At 39.6% G+C, this 20,180-nt stretch overlaps 1 protein-coding gene across 1 annotated transcript; it reads left to right on the forward strand.

The window, feature by feature from the left end:
- The first annotated feature begins 17,681 nt into the window (after positions 1-17,681).
- On the forward strand, positions 17,682-19,600 carry LOC145101061 (B3 domain-containing protein REM5-like). Its single transcript, XM_079038224.1, has 4 exons — positions 17,682-17,875; positions 18,296-18,433; positions 18,509-18,961; positions 19,051-19,600. Exons 2-4 carry the CDS (start codon positions 18,371-18,373, stop codon positions 19,447-19,449), a joined length of 915 nt encoding a protein of 304 aa, XP_078894350.1. The 5' UTR covers positions 17,682-17,875; positions 18,296-18,370; the 3' UTR covers positions 19,450-19,600.
- The last annotated feature ends 580 nt before the right edge of the window (positions 19,601-20,180 follow it).

The following is a 20,180-nucleotide window of genomic DNA, read 5'->3' on the forward strand; positions in this document are numbered from 1 at the left end:
AGTCCAGTCAACTGGAAGTTGACTTTGACCAAGGAGTTGACCTTGGACCAGGGGTGGGTCATTCAATTGACCTAAGGGTATTTATGAGTGGCTAATCTATGTTTAAGGATTTGTAGCCGGAGGATTTCCGGTACAGCCGCCAGACGTCTAGCAGTCAGACTTTCAGTAGCTACGTTACGAGGTGAGTTTCCTTCCAGTAGTAACGGGTCTAAGGCAACAAGGCCAACCCATATAGATGATATGTTAGTATCGGAGTGTGGGCAGGGCCTGTATCTCATAGTTGAGGTTGATTATGATATATGCCAGTATGATAGAATTGTTTATACTCGTTGTCTGTGTGATACTTGTATGTTATGGTAGCAGCTGAGTGTGGGCGAGGCCCGTATCTCTCTGATAGTGGAGTGTGGGCGAGGCCCGTATCTCTCAAATAGCGGAGTGTGGGCGAGGCCCGTATCTCCCAGATAGCGGAGTGTGGGCGAGGCCCGTATCTCCCAGCTAGCGGAGTGTGGGCGAGGCCTGTATCTCCCAGCTAGCGGAGTGTGGACGAGGCCCGTATCTTCATGAGTGTGGGCGAGGCCCATACCTCCTAGATGTTCATTGTATGTTTGTATGGTATGAGGTATTATGGGGGAACTCACTAAGCTTCATGCTTACGGTTTACAGTTTTGTTTTCAGGTACCTCTTCTTCAAGAGGGAAGGAGCTGGCGCGGTAGCAACACATCATACACGCACTTTGTTTTCCGCACCATGAGTCATTCTGGGATTTTGTACTTTGATAGTTGATTGTTTTTCATGTTTCGGTTTTCAGACACGATGTATGTTATTAAATGGTTTGACCAGACAATGTTTTAATTACAACCGTTTTCTAAAGTATTGATTTAAAAAGGAAATTTTTTTGGACGTGAAATTTTGGGTTGTTACAAGTTGGTATCAGAGCCCTGGTTTGAGGGATTCGGACACACCCTCAGGGGTGTATGAACTCAAATCGAGGGATTAAAATATTTTGGAAAAAGAAATGTTTTCTAAAAGTTAAAGAAAAGAGTTTTGAGAAAAGAACGAAGTGTGTGATGTGCGCGACCGGCCGAGCTCAAGTAAGTATTCCCCAAAGTACGCATACAAGTTTATGTTTCGTTTATCAGTTCCAGTAGAACAACATGCTAGAATATGACTAAGGATATAGGAGTGATGCCTTATGTGCCTGCTTTATGGGCTTCAACTTATGAGAGTTGCATGCTAGTATTAAGTAGATAGTAGTAGGATAGCCTGTTTAGGTTATGCCTGGTGATATGAGCTTAGCATTGTATGCTAGTTCAACTTCTCATTATAAGGACAGACTTGCTTGAGTAGTTCTCCTGCGTCCGAATGCTGCTTGCTATGTGCTCTGTGGGACTCTAAGTGATGAGAGTTAGTCATTAGGTGAATACGTCACATTACATGTGATCAGGGTGGATAAACTTAGAGTGCTGGATTTGGCCCTATTGCACAGCTCTCGTTTGAGTCTAACCGTTGTAGGGACGAGTCTGTTACTCGAAGGGTTATCTGAGCCTCATCGCACGTGATGGTATTCAGGTAATGGCTGATTGAAATTACAAGGAGGCCTTCAGCAGCTGAGACCGGGCAGGGTGGAGTCAGAGATTTCCTAGGGCAAACCTAGGACGAGTATAGCAGTGATTAGCAGTAGAGAAAGGGATCTGGTGGAGTCGAGGCAATCCTTGAAGAAGGTACGGATAGATGTGGAAGGTAGTATGGGCCTGTACTACTGAAAGCATAGGATCCGTACCCGAACTAAGGAAGGCTGAGACGAGACCAGGGAACTTGAAATATATGTGATCCCTTAGAGGTATTAGTATCACTAATGGTTGCCTGTGTGTATTTCAGAATGGTGGTACTACGCCAGAGGCCAGCTGGTGGCAGTTCTGGAGAGGGATCGGGTTCGGGATCGGGTTCCGAGCCAATAGATGAGAGGCTACGCGAGTTCATTGCGTCAGAGATCACCAGAGGCATCCTTGAGTCGACCCCCATTATTTTCGGGTCGATCAAGGAAGGGATAGTTGAGCAGATGGAGGACCGCCTCAGGGCGTTCAAGAGTGACATGGCACCTGGCCAGTCAGGATCTCGCACGCTGTCCTTTAAGGACATCAAGGGCAGTGGTGCGCCAGATTTTCATGCGGCGAAGGACCCCATTGCTGCCAGACGATGGATTGCGGACATTGAGTCCGCACAACTGACCAGCTTCTGCCCCGAGGGGTTGAAGGTGAGATATGCAGCAGGATGTTTACAAGACCGAGCTAGAGATTGGTGGGAGTCCGTCGGTGACTCATTGGGGGCCTCAGCTGTTGAGGCTATGACCTGGTTGGACTTTGTGACCAGGTTGAGGGCAGAGTTTGCGCCGGCTATTGAGCTTCAGCAGCTGGAAAGGGAGTTTTTAGACATGAGACAGACTACGGAGACTGTGGCGGAGATCACCGCCAAGTTCCGGGAGAGGGCATTGTTGGTGCCCCAGTATGCGGGAGATGAGGATATGAGGAGGACCCGCTATCATGACATGCTACGGGCTGACATCCGGGAGCATGTTAGCTTTTCAGCTTGCCCTACCCTGGAGTCCATGATTGCCAGGGCGAGGGAAATGGAGATTGATTTGGAGCATATTCGGAAGAGGAAGGAAGAGACGGGGCAGGTGGTTGGGGCTTTGGGGAAGATGCCTAAGGGATTAGATGGTATGCCGAAAGGCCAAGGAGGGTCGGGCCGCTGCGGGAAATGCGGAAGGTCGCACGAGGGAACATGTAGTTTGGGACCGTCAGGCTGCTACAAGTGCGGCAAGACGGGGCACTTTAGCAGGGATTGTACTGCTTCTGTCTCGGTTGTTCAGACATCTGAGTTGTTGTGTTTCCACTGCAACCAGAGGGGCCACCAGAGGGCAAATTGCCCCCAGTTGACAGCAGCATCAGCGCCAGTGAAGGCGCCAGCTCCAGCGACTCTGAGGATCACAGATGGTCGGCAGGGCAAGTCAGACGCTCCAGTGGTGAGGAGTCGGGCCTTTCAGCTGACTACAGAGGAGTCTCGCGCCACGCCCGATGTGGTGACGGGTATGGTTTCTTATTTATGCTTTATGTTATGATGATGTAATTTTGATATGCTATATGTATGTGCTCTGTTTAGGATCGTTCCATGTGAACGGTATCCTTGTTCAGGTGTTGTTGATTCGGGGGCTACCCGATCATTTGTTTCTATTGCGCTTAGCAAGAAGTTTCCTGAGTCTTCGGGCACGTTGGATTTCCCTTTAGAGGTGGAGATTGCCGATGATCGATCGGTGCAAGCATCAACAGTGTTCAGGGATTGTGTTCTAAGGTTGTTTGAGGAGCCCTACTTGGTGGATTTGGTTCCCATTCCGTTGCGTGGGAACAAGGTGATTATAGGCATGGATTGGTTGAGCCCTAATGGGGCGGTGATAGATTGCGCACAGCAACTGGTATGGATCAGGACCCCAAGTGGGGGAGAGTTGGTGATCCACGGTGAGAGGCCACAATGTGGACCCGCAGTGTGTTCAGCAGCGAGATCTAGGCGCTACCTTCAGTAGGGTTGCGCGGGATATGTCGCGTATGTTATGGACACCCAGGAGGCGGGTAAGGTGACGATGAGCGAGGTTCCGGTGGTACGAGACTACACTGATGTATTCCCCGAGGAGCTTCCGGGAATACCTCCGGAGCGACAGGTAGAGTTCAGGATCGACCTAGTCCCCGGTGCGGCTCCGATAGCCAAGGCACCGTACCGGTTGGCTCCTCCCGAGATGCAGGAGTTGTCTATGCACCTGCAGGAGCTGTTAGACAAAGGATTCATTAGGCCGAGCAGTTCACACTGGGGAGCCCCGATTCTGTTTGTGAAGAAGAAGGACGGGTCGCATCGGATGTGTATAGACTATCGGGAACTGAATAAGGTAACGGTGAAGAACCATTACCCACTCCCGAGGATTGATGACCTCTTTGACCAGTTACAAGGAGCATCGTGGTTCTCCAAGATCGATTTGCGTTCAGGCGATCATCAGATGAGGGTCAGGGAGAAGGATGTGCAGAAGACCGCATTTCGGACGCGCTATGGCCATTATGAGTTTGTGGTGATGCCGTTTGGTCTCACCAATGCCCCTGCCGCATTCATGGACCTCATGAACCGCATGTGCAGACCGATGCTGGAATGGTCTGTGATAGTTTTCATTGATGACATCTTGGTTTATTCCAAGACACAGGAAGAACACGAGGGGCATCTGCGAGAGGTGTTGGAGACCCTAAGGAGGGAGAGCTTATATGCTAAGTTCTCCAAGTGTGAGTTCTAGTTGCGCGAGGTGCAGTTTCTTGGGCACCTTGTCAACCAGAACGGGATTTCGGTGGATCCGGCCAAGGTGGAGGCCGTGTTGAGGTGGGAGGTTCCGAAGTCTCCATCTGAGATTCAGAGTTTCCTGGAATTAGCGGGCTACTATCGGAGATTCATTCAGGACTTCTCCAAGATAGCCGTACCCTTGACACGGTTGACTAAGAAGTTGTGGTCTTTCGATGGGGGCCTGAGCAGCAGGCAACATTCACGGTTGACTAAGAAAGTTGTGGTCTTTCGATGGGGGCCTGAGCAGCAGGCAACATTCGAAGTTCTGAGACAGAGATTGTGCGAGGCGCCAATCTTAGCCCTGCCAGAGGGCGTAAAGGATTTTGTGGTATATTATGACGCGTCCATTTCAAGGTTGGGCGCGGTACTGACGCAGAGAGGACATGTCATTGCCTACGCTTCGAGACAGCTGAAGCCTTACGAGACGAACTACCTGACGCACGATTTAGAGTTGGGGGCGGTGGTCTTCGCCCTCAAGATTTGGCGACATTACCTCTATGGGATTCGGTGTACCATTTACACGGACCACAAGAGTTTGAGGTACCTCATGGATCAGCCGAACCTGAACATGAGGCAGCTTCGGTGGCTCGATGTGGTGAAGGATTATGATTGTGAGATCCTTTACCACCCGGGGAAGCCCAATGTGGTGGCCGATACGCTTAACCGCAAGGCGGCGCCGATCAGGGATATTTGCATGCGGATGACAGTGGTGACTCCGCTTTTGGAGCGGATCCGGGAGGCCCAGCAGGAGGCCATGAAGGAGGAACATCGGAAGAGTGAGCGCATAGTGGGTCAGGTTTCCTCCTTCGACTATGATAGCAGGGGATTATTGACATTACACCGCAGGGTGTGGGTACCATACCTCGGAGGCGTGCGCCGGGTCTTGATGGAGGAGGCGCACAAATCTCGATTCTCCATTCATCCCGGGGTGACGAAGATGTATAGGGATCTTCTTCTGGACTATTTGTGGCCCTGCATGAAGCGGGATGTGGGTTGGTACGTCGAGCGGTGCTTGACCTGCAGGAAGGTCAAGGCCGAGCATCAGAGACCGCACGGCAAGATGCAGCCGTTGGATATCCCCTTGTGGAAATGGGAAGATATTACGATGGATTTTATCACGAAGCTACCCAGGACCGCGCGAGGAGTGGATTCTATATGGGTCATCGTGGATCGATTGACCAAGAGCGCCCATTTTATCCCGATTCAGGAAAGCATCTTGGCCGAGAAGTTGGCCGACATCTATATCAGGGAGATAGTGGCGCGACACGGGGTGCCAGTATCAGTGATTTCAGACAGGGATGTGTGTTTTACTTCCAGGTTTTGGAAGAAGTTTCATGACGAGTTGGGTACTTGTCTGCATTTCAGCACCGCTTTTCACCCGCAGACGGATGGTCAGAGCGAGCGGACCATCCAAACGTTAGAGGATATGTTGCGGGCATGTGTTTTGGATTTCGGAGGTAGTTGGGATACCTACCTCCTGTTGGCGGAGTTCTCATATAATAATAGCTATCATGCGAGCATCGGCCATCCTCCCTTCGAGATGTTGTATGGGAGGAGGTGCAGGACCCCGATATGTTGGGGAGAGGTCGGCCAGAGGGTCATGGGAAGCACCGAAGTGGTGCTCCAGAAGACAGAGAAGATCCAGTAGGTCCGGAGCAGGCTTCAGACTGCTCAGAGTCGACAGAAAAGTTATGCCGACAGATGTCGTTCAGACTTGGAATTCCAAGTCGGGGACATGGTTCTCCTGAAGGTGTCGCCATGGAAAGGCGTCATCCGATTCAGGAAGCGAGGCAAGTTGGGACCAAGGTACATCGGGCCATTCAGGGTTGTAGCCCGGGTGGGAAGGGTGGCGTATAGGTTGGATCTTCTAGCCGAACTCAGCCATATCTACATCACTTTCCACGTCTCTCAGTTGCGGAAGTGTCTGTAGATGACTCGGCAGTGGTGCCTTTGGAGGATATTCAGGTTGATGACAGCCTGAATTACATCGAGCGGCCTAAATCAATCCTCGACAGAAAGTCGAAGGATCTAAGGAACAAGATGGTGGAACTCGTGAAGGTGCATATTGTTCTTGAGAGTGATTTTGGCCTTGTGAGGAAGGTTTGGGAGCTTAGAAGAAGAGGGAAGAGGTTGAAGTGTGCAAGGAGGGGAGGTAGATCCGGAATCTACACTGTGAGAAGCTTCCATTCAGGTAGAAAAGTTCTTACCTTGATCACTAGTTCATTAGATCCCCCTTTTGTCCCCAAATTAGTGGTTTTCAAGCCCTAAAACCTCAAACTCCATGTATTCATGCTCTATGTTCTGAAAGGACTTCAGATTGGGACCTTATAGACATCTTAGAAGTGTAAAGTCTCTATGGTTGGAGTTATTGAGGTCCCTATTGAGTGTATGACCTCTTAAAGAGCTTGGATTTGCCTTCTTGAGCTTGTAAGGCCATGCATGCACGTAAAGTTTGCAACTTTACGTGATAAGCATGCCTTAGGAGCATAGATCTATGGTTTAGAAGCATTGCATGTATCAGATTTGGTATGTATGGGAAGTGGGTCGAAGGGACTCGGCGAGTCCCAAAGTGGAACTCGGCAAGTTCTATGAAGATGGCCTTAGACTCGGCGAGTTGGATGAACAACTCGGCGAGTCCTATGAAGATTGCCTGGAACTCGACGAGTTATTCTTCAAACTCGGCAAGTCATATAAGTTGTCGCTGAGTAAGAGGAGTTTAAGTGTTGAAGGTCCAACCCTTCGTATCTGCACGCGGAATTAGCAATTTAACGTGTAGCAATAGTCCCAGAACCTCAAATCCTCTTAAGGGATGCTCTGGTGAGGATTTGGAAACGAGTAGGAGATCTGCTCGTGGGGACTCGGCGAGTCGGTTCTATAGTCCCGAGTAGTGAGTTAAGGGTGACTCAGTGAGTGGGAAGAGGGGCTTGGCGAGTAGGATCGGGTTAGTAGGAGAAGGACTCGGCGAGTCTGTGACACGACTCGGTGAGTCCAGTCAACTGGAAGTTGACTTTGACCAAGGAGTTGACCTTGGACCAGGGGTGGGTCAGTCAATTGACCTAAGGGTATTTATGAGTGGCTAATCTATGTTTATGGATTTGTAGCCGAAGGATTTCCGGTACAGCCGCCAGACGTCTAGCAGTCAGACTTTCAGTAGCTACGTTACGAGGTGAGTTTCCTTCCAGTAGTAACGGGTCTAAGGCACCAAGGCCGACCCATATAGACGATATGTTAGTACCGGAGTGTGGGCAGGGCCCGTATCTCATAGTTGAGGTTGATTATGATATATGCCAGTATGATAGAATTGTTTATACTCGTTGTCTGTGTGATACTTGTATCTTATGGTAGCAGTTGAGTGTGGGCGAGGCCCGTATCTCTCTGATAGTGGAGTGTGGGCGAGGCCCGTATCTCTCAGATAGCGGAGTGTGGTCGTGGCCCGTATCTCCCAGATAGCGGAGTGTGGGCGAGGCTCGTATCTCCCAGCTAGCGGAGTGTGGACGAGGCCCGTATCTTCATGAGTGTGGGCGAGGCCCGTACCTCCTAGCTGTTCATTATATGTTTGTATGGTATGAGGTATTATGGGGGAACTCACTAAGCTTCAGTATTATGGGGGAACTTACTAAGCTTCGTGCTTACGGTTTACAGTTTTGTTTTCAGGTACCTCTTCTTCAAGAGGGAAGGAGCTGGCGTGGTAGCGACACATCATACATGCACTATGTTTTCCGCACCATGAGTCATTCTAGGATTTTGTACTCTGATAGTTGATTGTTTTTCATGTTTTGGTTTTCAGACACGATGTATGTTATGAAATGGTTTGACCAGACAATGTTTTAATTACAACCATTTTCTAAAGTACTGATTTAAAAAGAAAATTTTTGGACGTGAAATTTTGGGTCGTTACATGGTGGTTCTAGGTTCAAGAGGTAGTAGTGTTTAAAGAGAAGGGTGGGGTTGGGGTGGTATTTCCTTTATATATATATATATATATATATATATATATATATATATATATATATATATATATATGCTTACGTTATTCTATTCAAAGTAATTATTGTGTTATTGTATGCATAAATATGGGCCAATCAATTTTACTTACAAGGATATTTTAGTCAATTAATATAGATTCAATAAAGGAAAATTGCATATTTTAAGGGATCATAGATTCTATTATTTTTAAAAATCCGATTTTACGAATTATAATTCTTTTAATTCGAACATTCTAACAGAATGTGGTTTTGAGTATATTCAAAAATAAAAATATTCTTGAACCATAAGTGATAAAAATATTCTTGAACCTATTTCTTGACCATGACTTTAAAAACTTCTTGTAGAATAACAAATTCTTGAACAATTAATTGAAAAATAAAAACAAAAAATACATTATTTCTTGTAGAATACGGGTAACAATTGTTAAGAATTACATTTATTGTTAAAGAATAAAACTAAAAAAAACTTTCAAAACGGGAAAGAAAACATCAAAATCTAACAACGACACTAATACCTTCTAAAAGAATAATATTGCTTAGAATCACTTTCAATTTTGCGGTCCGTTCTTCAAGCATCAACTTCTGTGAAAACAAAACCAAATTGTAGTTTAGATTCCAACAGAATTGCAATTCATGATTCCATTCCAACAGAATTGGAATTTATGATTCCATTCCAACAGAATTGTCATCATTATACTTACCTGTTTGCAGAATGAAAAGACACAAAAGAATGGTAACAATTATTCAGACGTATGTCTCAAGAATCTAATCTCCGCATGACCAAGTGAAGCCGGTTAACCATAAGGACCATCAAAGTTAAAAACTTCAACATCCAATAACGACGGGGGTTCTTCTGCAACATCAAACTCGAGTATTTCTGCAAGAATTTTAGCAACCAATTTTCATCAATATTCAAGAATCTTGATAAAATCAGTTAAAGTTTTGACATAGAACAAACCATTCCATTGTGGATCGAGAGTTTGAAGCTTGACATAACTTCTTCTTGTCTTCCCATTGCATGTCAACACTACAAAAGGATCTAAGAAACCCGAAAAATCCAATGGAGCTAACTTGTTTCCCTCGATGAGTGCTACCGTAAGTACCCATCATTCACCTTGAGCTTTGACACCATGATCGTTTCCTGTCAACAATCAATGAGAGCATAAACATGTGCATAATCAATAAATTTTTGACGCGTGGCAAAGGGAAGAGTTTACCTCTACTCAGTCTAGCTTGGACAAACCGGGAAACCATGATATAAACGCGCTCCAAGTTGAAGATAATTACTCCACACGTAACAAATTCACCAAAACTATCAGACAATTCAAGCTCATTAAACTCTAAACCTTGAATCCGATTCGACTCACTTAGAAAATATGCACAAAAGCATAAACAACCATGAAAACAGTAGAAAACATAGTGAAATTACAAAAATACCCCACCCCCAATTCCCAATGGGATTGGTGATCATTCAACAAAGCCTCCAACGTTTGATCTTTTTCTAATACAATAAACTGATTCACGGGTTTGACTCTTTCACCAAGCAATCCAGAAAATTGGTCAAAACTCTCCTTCAATCCTTGCTTAGCACCACCTTCAATCATACCTTCCAGGCGTTTCATTTCCTTCGTCTGCTGATTCCATGGTTTCCATTGATTCTTCGAAGGTTGTAGTGAAGGCGGATTCTTCTGTTGACTCACCGTTGTCGGATGAAGTTGTGGGTAAATCTGATGAATCGTATTTAATGGAGGATTCATCGTGTTTACTGAAAAGCTTCTCGAATCGGCCTGCAATGGCTTTCATCATCTTTTTTGGTGATTTTGAGGTGTTGGAATCGTGTGTTGGGCTTTATCTGCCATCGTGTTTGTCACTAATGCCATTGGTGATGATCAGTTGTAAGGAGAATTGATGAACGTTTGATATGTCGTGCCCTCTCCCATGAAGTGAAAGTGCAAGGAGAATCTTCTGAACACTGAAAGCGTCGTTGCTAGGGCTTTATCGAGGTGGAGATTGAAGACACGCCGATGCTAGGGCTTTATCGAGTGGGAGATTGAAGACACACTTATTTATTTATTTAGGTTATAAGCATGATTATAGGGATTATTTTTGGAACTTACTAACCAAATTACTAAATTACCCTGATATATTTAGTTATTTAATTTTGATTAGCCCACATGTATGCATACAATAACACAATAATTACTTTAAACACCTGAACCTATCTCTCTCTCTCTCTCTCTCTCTCTCTATATATATATATATATATATATATATATATATATATATATATATATATATATATAAAGAGAGAGAGAGAGAGAGAAAGAGGGGGTGGGTGGGACCCTCTTTGCATATTATTTCATTTTTTTCATTTATTTTTTAAAATAAGAGAAAACATCATAAATGGTCCTTGTGGTAGTGAAATGACGAAAATGACCTCCAGTTAACGGACAAAACTTAACGGAGTTAGCAATAATGACCAATCGTCAAAAGTTTTGAAAGCATAGAGACCATCTATGATGTTTTTAAACCTCGAAGACTAAACTTCAAATCTGGAGAAACCACATGGACAATTTATGATATTTTTTCTTATATTACTTTTTTCTGACTATCTTTGTTTCATTTATTGGTTTCGACTATCTATTAGTTTTTTTACTACACCTACGTTATTCTTTTTGTTTCAACTATGTTTGTGTTATTATTATTATTATTATTATTATTATTATTATTCGTTTGGACTATCCATGTGTTATTTTTTTTCGTTCCGACTATCATTGTGTTATTTTTTTTTCATTCCGACTATCCTTGTATTATTTTTTTCATGGAGCAATATATTAAGATGAGGATAATAACTTTTAGAATTTAAAAATAAAAGATCAAAGATAAAAAATAAATATCGACTATATTTTTTCGATTTTTATAATCGTTGAACAATATATAGAATACAACCGTTTGTAAACAAAACACACATATAAACATACATATAGTTGTTTGTATTTTGAAAAATATATATATGTTAAAACTATAATAATAATAATAATAATAATAATAATAATAATAATAATAATAATAAAACACAGACAAAACTACAAAAACGGTCCCTATGGTATGTCTTTTTTCGAGTTTTGGTCCAAACCCCAACTTTTTTGGATCCGTGGTCCTTTTAATCATGTTTGCATGTGGTTTTAATCCCTCCGAATGTAACATCCTGTTTCGAGAAGTTTTTTATTCCATGATTGTGGACAATAAATGTATCAAGTAAAGGCCTTAGGCTTTAAGGAAATAGGGTTTAGCCCTTATTGGATATGGATAATAATGGTTATGTGATCTAAGCTCTGGTTTGTGTTTTGGAGTCAAAGGGTAAAATGGGAAAAATAGTATTCCAGACTTCTTGCATGGATTATGGTTTTTAGTTTGACATGCGTTAAGCCCAAATTAACTAAATAGAAGTGTGGAGCTCATTAATACCTGTTTGTGGATATAAAGATCATCAATACTTGATCCATTTATTGTCCACAATCATGGAATAACAAACTTCTCGAAACAGGATGTTACATTCGGAGGGATTAAAACCACATACAAACATGATTAAAATGGGAAAAGTAGTATTCCAAACTTCTTGCATGGATTATGGTTTTTAGTTGATCCGTATTCCTTTAAACATCAATACCCTATTCCCTTAAAGCCTAAGGCCTTAAGGGAAAAGTAGTATTCCAGACGTCTTGCATGGATTATGGATTATGGTTTTACAAACATCAATACCCTATTCCCTTAAAGCCTAAGGCTTTACTTGATCAATTTATTGTCCACAATCATGGAAGAAAAAACTTCTCGAAACAGGATGTTACATTCGGAGGGATTAAAACCACATACAAACATGATTAAAATGGGAAAAGTAGTATTCCAAACTTCATGCATGGATTATGGATCATGGTTTTACAAACATCAAATCCCTATTCCGTTAAAGCCTAAGACCTTTACTTGATCCATTTATTGTCCACAATCATGGAATAACAAACTTTTCGAAACAGGATGTTACATTCGGAGGGATTAAAACCACATACAAACATGATTAAAATGGGAAAAGTAGTATTCCAGACTTCTTGCATGGATTATGCTTTTTAGTTTGACATGCGTTAAGCCCAAATTAACTAGATAGAAGTGTGGAGCTCATCAATACCTGTCTGTGGATATAAAGATCGCCAAAACGGAGTTGAAACGAAGAAGTCATGGTTGTTTGAAGTCGATGTGGATTTGGGTGAAAACCGTCACCACACAGTGGGGATCAGAACCCACAGCGTGGCGGTCGCAACGTAGTAGGGATCAGAACCTACAACATGGCAGTCTATCAAGCCCAAAAACATGATTTTGGGGTTTTCAACGTATTTAAGCATAAGGTTTCGCATTTTTGGCCATTTTAACATCCTCCACCACATCTAGGACCCCTTGGGAGAAACCCTAGCCTCCACCTTCAAGATTTGAGCTTCTCCCTTCTCCTATCTCCTATTTGGGATATTTTTTATGATATTTTTGTTGGATTATGTGTCTAAGCCCATAACTATAATTGGTATGTACTTGAATTGATAGTAACATAATTATTTTTGGTTGCCTTCACACTAGCAACTAGACAAGATGATTAATTGATAAAGAGGAAGAATTTATTATTTGGAATAATAAATTAATATAAATAATTTACTAATATTTTATGGAAATAATATATTAATTAGAAATCATGTTATTTAATTAATATTTAATCATAAATTTATTTGGAATTAATTTTGGGGTTAAATGAATTAATTAAAAGTGCAAGGGCTATTTAGCAATTTATTGATAGTTATGAAATTGGGCTCTTGGACCTCCCTAATGAGGGTTGGATGAAAACTTCTAGGGAGACCCTATATTTTTCGTCCAAGGCTTATTGGATGAGGGTTCATGGGCTGCTTAGGCCTTAAGCTAAGGAATTAGGGTTTCCTCCTTAAAACCCTAGCTTTGGCCCTAAGCTTCCAATAACTATATAAAGGGGCTTAACCCCTCTTGATTTCAGCCTTGCCATTCAAACCCTAAGGATAACCAAAATTTTGAAGTATCTTCCTCCCCTCTCCTCTCATCCTCTTGCTAAGTGTGTATGTGAGCCATTAGAGGTGTTACACTTGTGATACTTGCTCTAAAGTCCGAGATCTTCAAGAATTTCATTGTTATTACAATATAACAATCAAGGAATGTATCATAACCCTAGTTTATTATTAATTTTGAAAATTATAGATGTCTCCTAGGGTTACTTATTTTGTGTTTAATACCTGCATGTCTAATAGTGAAAACATAGATCCTACATTTAGGGATGCATGCACACATAGGGATTGTTTGTTATGCTCAAAATTCAAAACCCATCAATTTTGATGAAGTTTGAAGATCAAGAAGGTTCGTTTGGTTTCAAGGAAATTTATTTCAATTTTGGATCCATCAAAGGCACTAGATTTATGGACTATTGTAAGTATAAAGTTTCGATCTTGCTATTAAGTTCCTTAAATCTTTTCATTTGGGGTTTTTGACACTTTTGGTCCATTTTATAGGTAATCTTTGAGTTGAGTGGACGCCAACATCTTTTGATCAGTTTATAATGCATCTTGGACCTCATGGACTAACTAAGTTATGATCTTTTGCCTTCCCTTCTAGCCATGTAAGTTATCTTAGTCCTTTAGATCATTTTAGTGTATTAAAGTTTAGATATTAAAATTTGGTGACTTCATTATGGATAAAGTTGAAAACTTTATCCATCTAAACATCATGTTGATCTAGATATGAAGGTTGGAGACTTGGACTTAATGATTAAGTTAAGAAAGATGCATTTTGGTTCCCTTTGAGACTTAAAGTCCACATCTTGGTGGTTTGGACATTCATAATAGATAAAGTAAGAAACTTTATCCATTAAGACCTTGGAAAGGATCAGATATGAGATTTGGAGCTCTTGAAATTGGAAGAAAATGGATTAAACTTGTTTGAGCTGTTCATATCATTCCACACGGTGTGGCCTTAGGCTGCCATGACGTGGCGACTGGGGAGCGATGCTTATTTTGGTGTTTAGTGTCCACGACGTGTCCAAGGAAGGCCACAATGTGGAGAGCTCTTGTTGGCACTTTTGACATTAGCTTTTACCGTTGAATTTTTGATCGGTTTAACTTTTGGTTAAACTTAGGTAAAATTGAATATTTGGCTAAGGATTGGTCTCAGCTTGGTTTTAGGAAGCTTAGGTTGGCTGTTCTGTTATGGAGTATGGGCCGGAGGCACCAAGGCCGACCCATTCATTTGTGTTATGTACTTGATGTAGGATTATTATATGATTAATTATTACTTGCTTATTTTGATATATTTGGATGGTTAGGTTGATGTGGGAAGTCAACAAACCCGAATGGTTGAGTTGAGTTATTGCTTCGTGCGGTGAACCAACAAACCCGGATGGTTGGGTTGAAACTGTATGTCAACAAACCCGGATGGTTGGGTTAAGACTGTATGTCAACAGACCCGGATGGTTAGGTTGAGATTGTATGTCAACAAACCCGGGATGGTTGGGTTGAGGCCATGGGCCAACGAACCTTATATGGATGCACTATAATTGTATTTCTGATATATCGGGTATTTTGGGGGAAACTCACTAAGCTTTAGCTTACAGTTTGATTTCATGGTTTTAGGTACCTTAGATAATCGGGGGAAGACAAATACGTAATTGTGCACATCAACCTTGGATATTTTATTGATACATGATTTTGGGATACTCTGATTTACTATTATGGCTTTTTAGAAACAATGTTTTGTATGACTTATGGATTATAAAACGGTTTTGAGAATGAAAATTTTTACTTGACTTTTGGGATGTTACATCGAAAATTAAAATTACTGTAACACCCTTGATGTATTTATTTATCATTTTTCTTTCATTTTTTAAAATTTAATACTCATTTATATATATATATATATATATATATCTTCATATAATGCAAATCAAAAAAGAACCCAACTCGTTCTTGCTCATAGTGCACCACCATTACATATGCTTCTCCGATGAATATCGCACTAGCATCGCTTCTGTAATAACATGTATGTGTGTGTGTGTTTTCCTGTTAGTTAATTGGTTTCTTGTGACTAAAACCCCAAATCTCCACAGTTCTTGATTCTAAATAAGAAGGAGACGAAGAGGAAGAGTCAGGGTTTTGAATCGAAGAAAGGAAATGGGCAAGACGGTTTGGTGATTATCTTAGAATCTGAAATCTATCTTAAACTAAAACCCTAAATCAAATATGGTGAGTAGTGGTGGTTTCCTCTGCATTTGTTACTTGTCGACATCGGAGCAACTATGGTGAAGGTTCTCATAGGATTGGGGTGGGTTTGTGACACCATGGGTTGAGGATTTTATGAGACCTTTCGTATGCTTAAAGGTTGTGCACTTTAGATGGATGATTGTGACAGATATAGATCTTGAGATTGTCGCCAAAGCTCGTGACCATGTTCTTCAATTTCTTAAGATCAATTCCGCTGAATAGTAAGATGAGTCAATCTTCATGTTAATGTCGTAGGATACATCTCTAAAAACCCTTCATCATATATGATTTCATGTGTGTGTGTGTGTGTTCATCATATATGTGGTTCATGAATGTGAGTGTGTGTGTGTGTTCTTAAGCTCTTGAGAGGCTTCAAAGGCTTATGGGGGGGGGGGGGGTGGGATTAATCGATGAAGGTGAAGGTGGTGAAGGAGGAACCAATTGTGTGGAGCTCTCATGGAGGGTTTGGCAACAAGGTTTTTATGATTCAAAACATGAGTATGAACACACAAGAATAAACCCAAAAAAAGCTCTCGATAAGGGTACCTTGGAGAAAGAGTGTGTGAGAGTGAGAGTGAGAGAGAGAGAGAGAGAGGTAGACTCTCTATTATTTATTAATTATTAAAATAAATAAATAAGTATTAAATTTTAAAAAAAATAAAAAATAAAAAATAAGTACACAAGGGTATTATAGTAACTTTAATTTCCGGAGGACCAGAAGCACAAACAAACATGGTCTAAAGGACCACCAATCCAAAAAATTTGTGGTTTCGACTAAAACTTGAAAAAATATATACTGTAACCACCATTTTTATAGTTTTGTCTAAAACAAAAACAACAAAAAAATCAACAAAAGACAAAAAAAAAAAAAAAAAAAGATTTTATTAGATAAAACCAACCAAAATACAAAAAAAAATTATTTAAATCAAATCATAAAGGTTTTAAATTATGTCAAAAATAAATAAAATAATTTATTTAAATTATCCATTTCAAATTTCAAATTTTAAATTTCCAACTCTAATTACATTAAATTATAATTGATTCTCCACTTTAAACTATAAATTTTAAAATTTTTCACTTTAATTATATTAAATTAATAACATTAGATTAAAAAATAAAATAAAATAAATATAGATTATAAGGTGATATAACTTCACGTATTTGTTTAAATCAACAATTATAATTTTATATAACTAAAAAACATCTCTTAAGTAATAATTTATTTAAAATAATTGATTAATAATTTAAATTTTTTAATATAAAAATTTAATTAATTTTATAACCGTGGTTCTCACGGGTTATAAACTAGTATATATATATATATATATATATATATATATATATATATATATATATATATATATTGTCAAATAGACTCTTTACTAATTAAATTTTAGCAAATATATATTATATATTTTCATTAAAAAAAATATTATAAATTATATTATCATAAATAAAATGTTTATATACAATAAATTTAATATAATTATTACTTTATTTTAGATAATTATTAAATAAATAAGATTATGTTTATAATAAATATATCAAGATCACCAATCATGTATAATTACTACATTTTATAAAATATGTTACCATGTTTCAAGTTTGTAGTATGTATTAAATTTTTTTTTTTATAGATTCAATAACTAAATATTAAACTCTATATTTCTGATTAATTAATATAAAACATGATATTACAAATATTAAATATTGAATTTAAATTATACTTAGTATATAAAAATAAACTAAAAATATATAAAATAAAAATGTAGGAAACTAAAATTGAGCCGAAACTTATAACTTACTTTTGAAAATATGAATAGTTAGTATTCCCTAAATATAAAGAAATATTATTCATATCTAAAAAATAAGGATGGAAAATAAGATAAGGTTGGAAGAGAATGGATGAAAAAAGGAAAGAAAAATAAAATTTGGGGTAAAATATCAATTTTACACATGTTTTTACTTTTGTCAATTTAACACCAACATGTTTTTACTTTTGGTTGACCATGCACCATTTATGTTCAAGCTTCCCTTTTCACTCTATCTCCATCCTCTCTCAAAAGTCTTTCTCCTTTTCGATATACTATCTTTTTCAACTTTAATTTCGTCATCGACATCAGTGTCTGGCATGTATACTAACCCTTCATTCTGTCTTCGAGGTTCATCATTATTTAATCTATCGAATGCATCCGAGGAAGTCAGGTAAATAAATCACACAACTCTCCCCTTTTCTCCCAAGAAATCACCAGTGGACCCTAATTCTCTATTTGATTCCGAGTATTTTCAACCGAAAACCAAATACCCAAACATATTTGAACTGAGAAATCATAAATCTTGAAATGAAAGGACCACGAGTAAATCTAGAAACGGCATATGAAAACAAAATGGTATTTCTACCTGGTAAAGAAAGAAGTTCATTGCATATAAGGTGTTTGACAAAATGTCTCGGCAAGTTTTCTCTAAAATATGGTATTCTCACGTTCTGAACAATATGTAATTTGATCTATTAATCCATGAACTTAGCGAGTCACATATGAATGTACCTATAGTCACCATGTAATTAAAATGAGCAGAAGATAGGTTCATGCTTCTTGTTTATAGCAAAACTTATTGATGTTTCAGGTGTATGGGGGAATAAGGGCACATATGTTTGGCAATTGGCATTCCCTCTTTCCCAAATTCTAAAGCCCTCTGCAAATGGCCCCTCGTGGGCTCCCGTCCTTCTTCAAGATCTTGCTTGACCGTTCCGCCCCTCACCTGGTAATCATTTATATTAAGTAATCCAATTTCTATTTTTCTTTTTCCTGTAATTTTCATTATCATGCAATTTTGCAGGAATTGCCACCTGGTTTTGTCCACAAGCACTTGGAGAAGAAGATCCCTGAGAACCCAATACTCCTATCAAGAAATGGAGGGTATGAATGGAGATTAAAGATAAAAAAAGAAGGTGAAATTTACTACTTTGCCGATGGATGGAGTGACGTCGTTGAAGATAGCGACTTGGGATTTGGGGATTTTCTTGTGTTTTGGCTCCTTGATGAATCCACCTTCAAACTTTCAATTTTCAGTCCAAATGGGTGCGAAAAAAATTTCCCCTTAAAAATCCAGGATGAACATGATGACACTGAAGAAGAAGAAGAAGAAGAAAAAGAAGAAGATAATTATGATGATGATGGTGGCAATGGAGTAGAATACGAGGAGGATGACGATGACGATGGTGGTGATATTGATGGGGATGACGGGGATCCTTTCTTTATTAAGATTATATCTAAAGACAAATATACTTTGGTAAGATAAAAGGTATCATAAATAGATTTTTTATTCCAAAAATAAAAAAATAATAATAAGTTTTGTTTGCATAAATATGGTTACATCAGCGGATTCCGTTGGCATTTTCACGGTTGACCGGATTAAAAGCAAGAAAAAGCATAAAGATGAAGAATCTTAACGGGAAGGAGTGGCCGATGAAGTTGCTTTCAGAGGGCCGTAACTATACAAGATACTATTTGTCAGCGGGGTGGAGTAGATTTCGGCGAGCTAATGAGTTATGTGAAGGAGATAAATGTTTATTTAAGTTTCTCAGAAGCGAAGATAAGTTCTGTCTATCAAAAGTCACCAAGAAAAGTCAAGTTTTGGAGAGGAGGCCAAGAAGGCAGCCACTTGTGGAGGTACGTCTGGAGGTGGTCCTGGGTTTAAAAGCACGATCCACAGACGAGATGGAGAAGCGACCACATGGAAGGTCATTTAAGAAGAAACGACTCAATGTTGATAAGTAATTTTGAAAAAAAAAACTGTTAAGTAATTTTGAAAAAAAAAACTGTTAAGTAATTTTGAAAAAAAAACTGTTAGAGTGGACTAACTTTTATGATGTAAACAGGTTTATGGAAAATGTTATTTTTTATGAGAAACTTTTTTTTTTTCTGGAAACACTGAAATATATTAAAATAAAACAAAAAACAAACCACACTAAGGAAGGAGGTAAGATGCTATTGTATCAAGGTACATCTTACAAAGAAAAATCAAAAGGATAACAAGATCAATTCAACCCGGTTTACACTTGTACCCCACCCTAATGTTTATGCCACATGTAGGATAATGAAATCACATCGTCCACATCCGATGTAGGAGAGGGGTGTCTATTTTTGAAGACCTTTGTAACACCTGTCGAGCTAGGCAAATAAGTAATTATAAGTCATAATAACAACTTTTTAAATAGGAAATTATTTAGGATAAATAATATTAACCAAATTATAATATGTGTGACATGTATTTCACGCTTATAAAGAACGTTAAAATCCGACTTCGTATGAAGAAGTTATGTTTCTTCGAAGTTTCGTGATTAAACCAACATGGCTCTGCGTATCATAAAAAGTGAGATTTTCACAAATAATTTTTTAGCTTAAGTAATTTAAACAAAAGGCATAGTAGTCGTTAAACCGAGAGCGTGCATATAGAGAACGTCTAAATCTAACTTCATTAGAGGAAGTTATGATTTTTCTAAGATTCA

Source organism: Lactuca serriola, chromosome 4 (genome assembly GCF_051521515.1).
Source record: "Lactuca serriola cultivar US96UC23 chromosome 4, Lser_US96UC23_V15, whole genome shotgun sequence".
NCBI classification, from domain to species: Eukaryota; Viridiplantae; Streptophyta; class Magnoliopsida; order Asterales; family Asteraceae; genus Lactuca; species Lactuca serriola.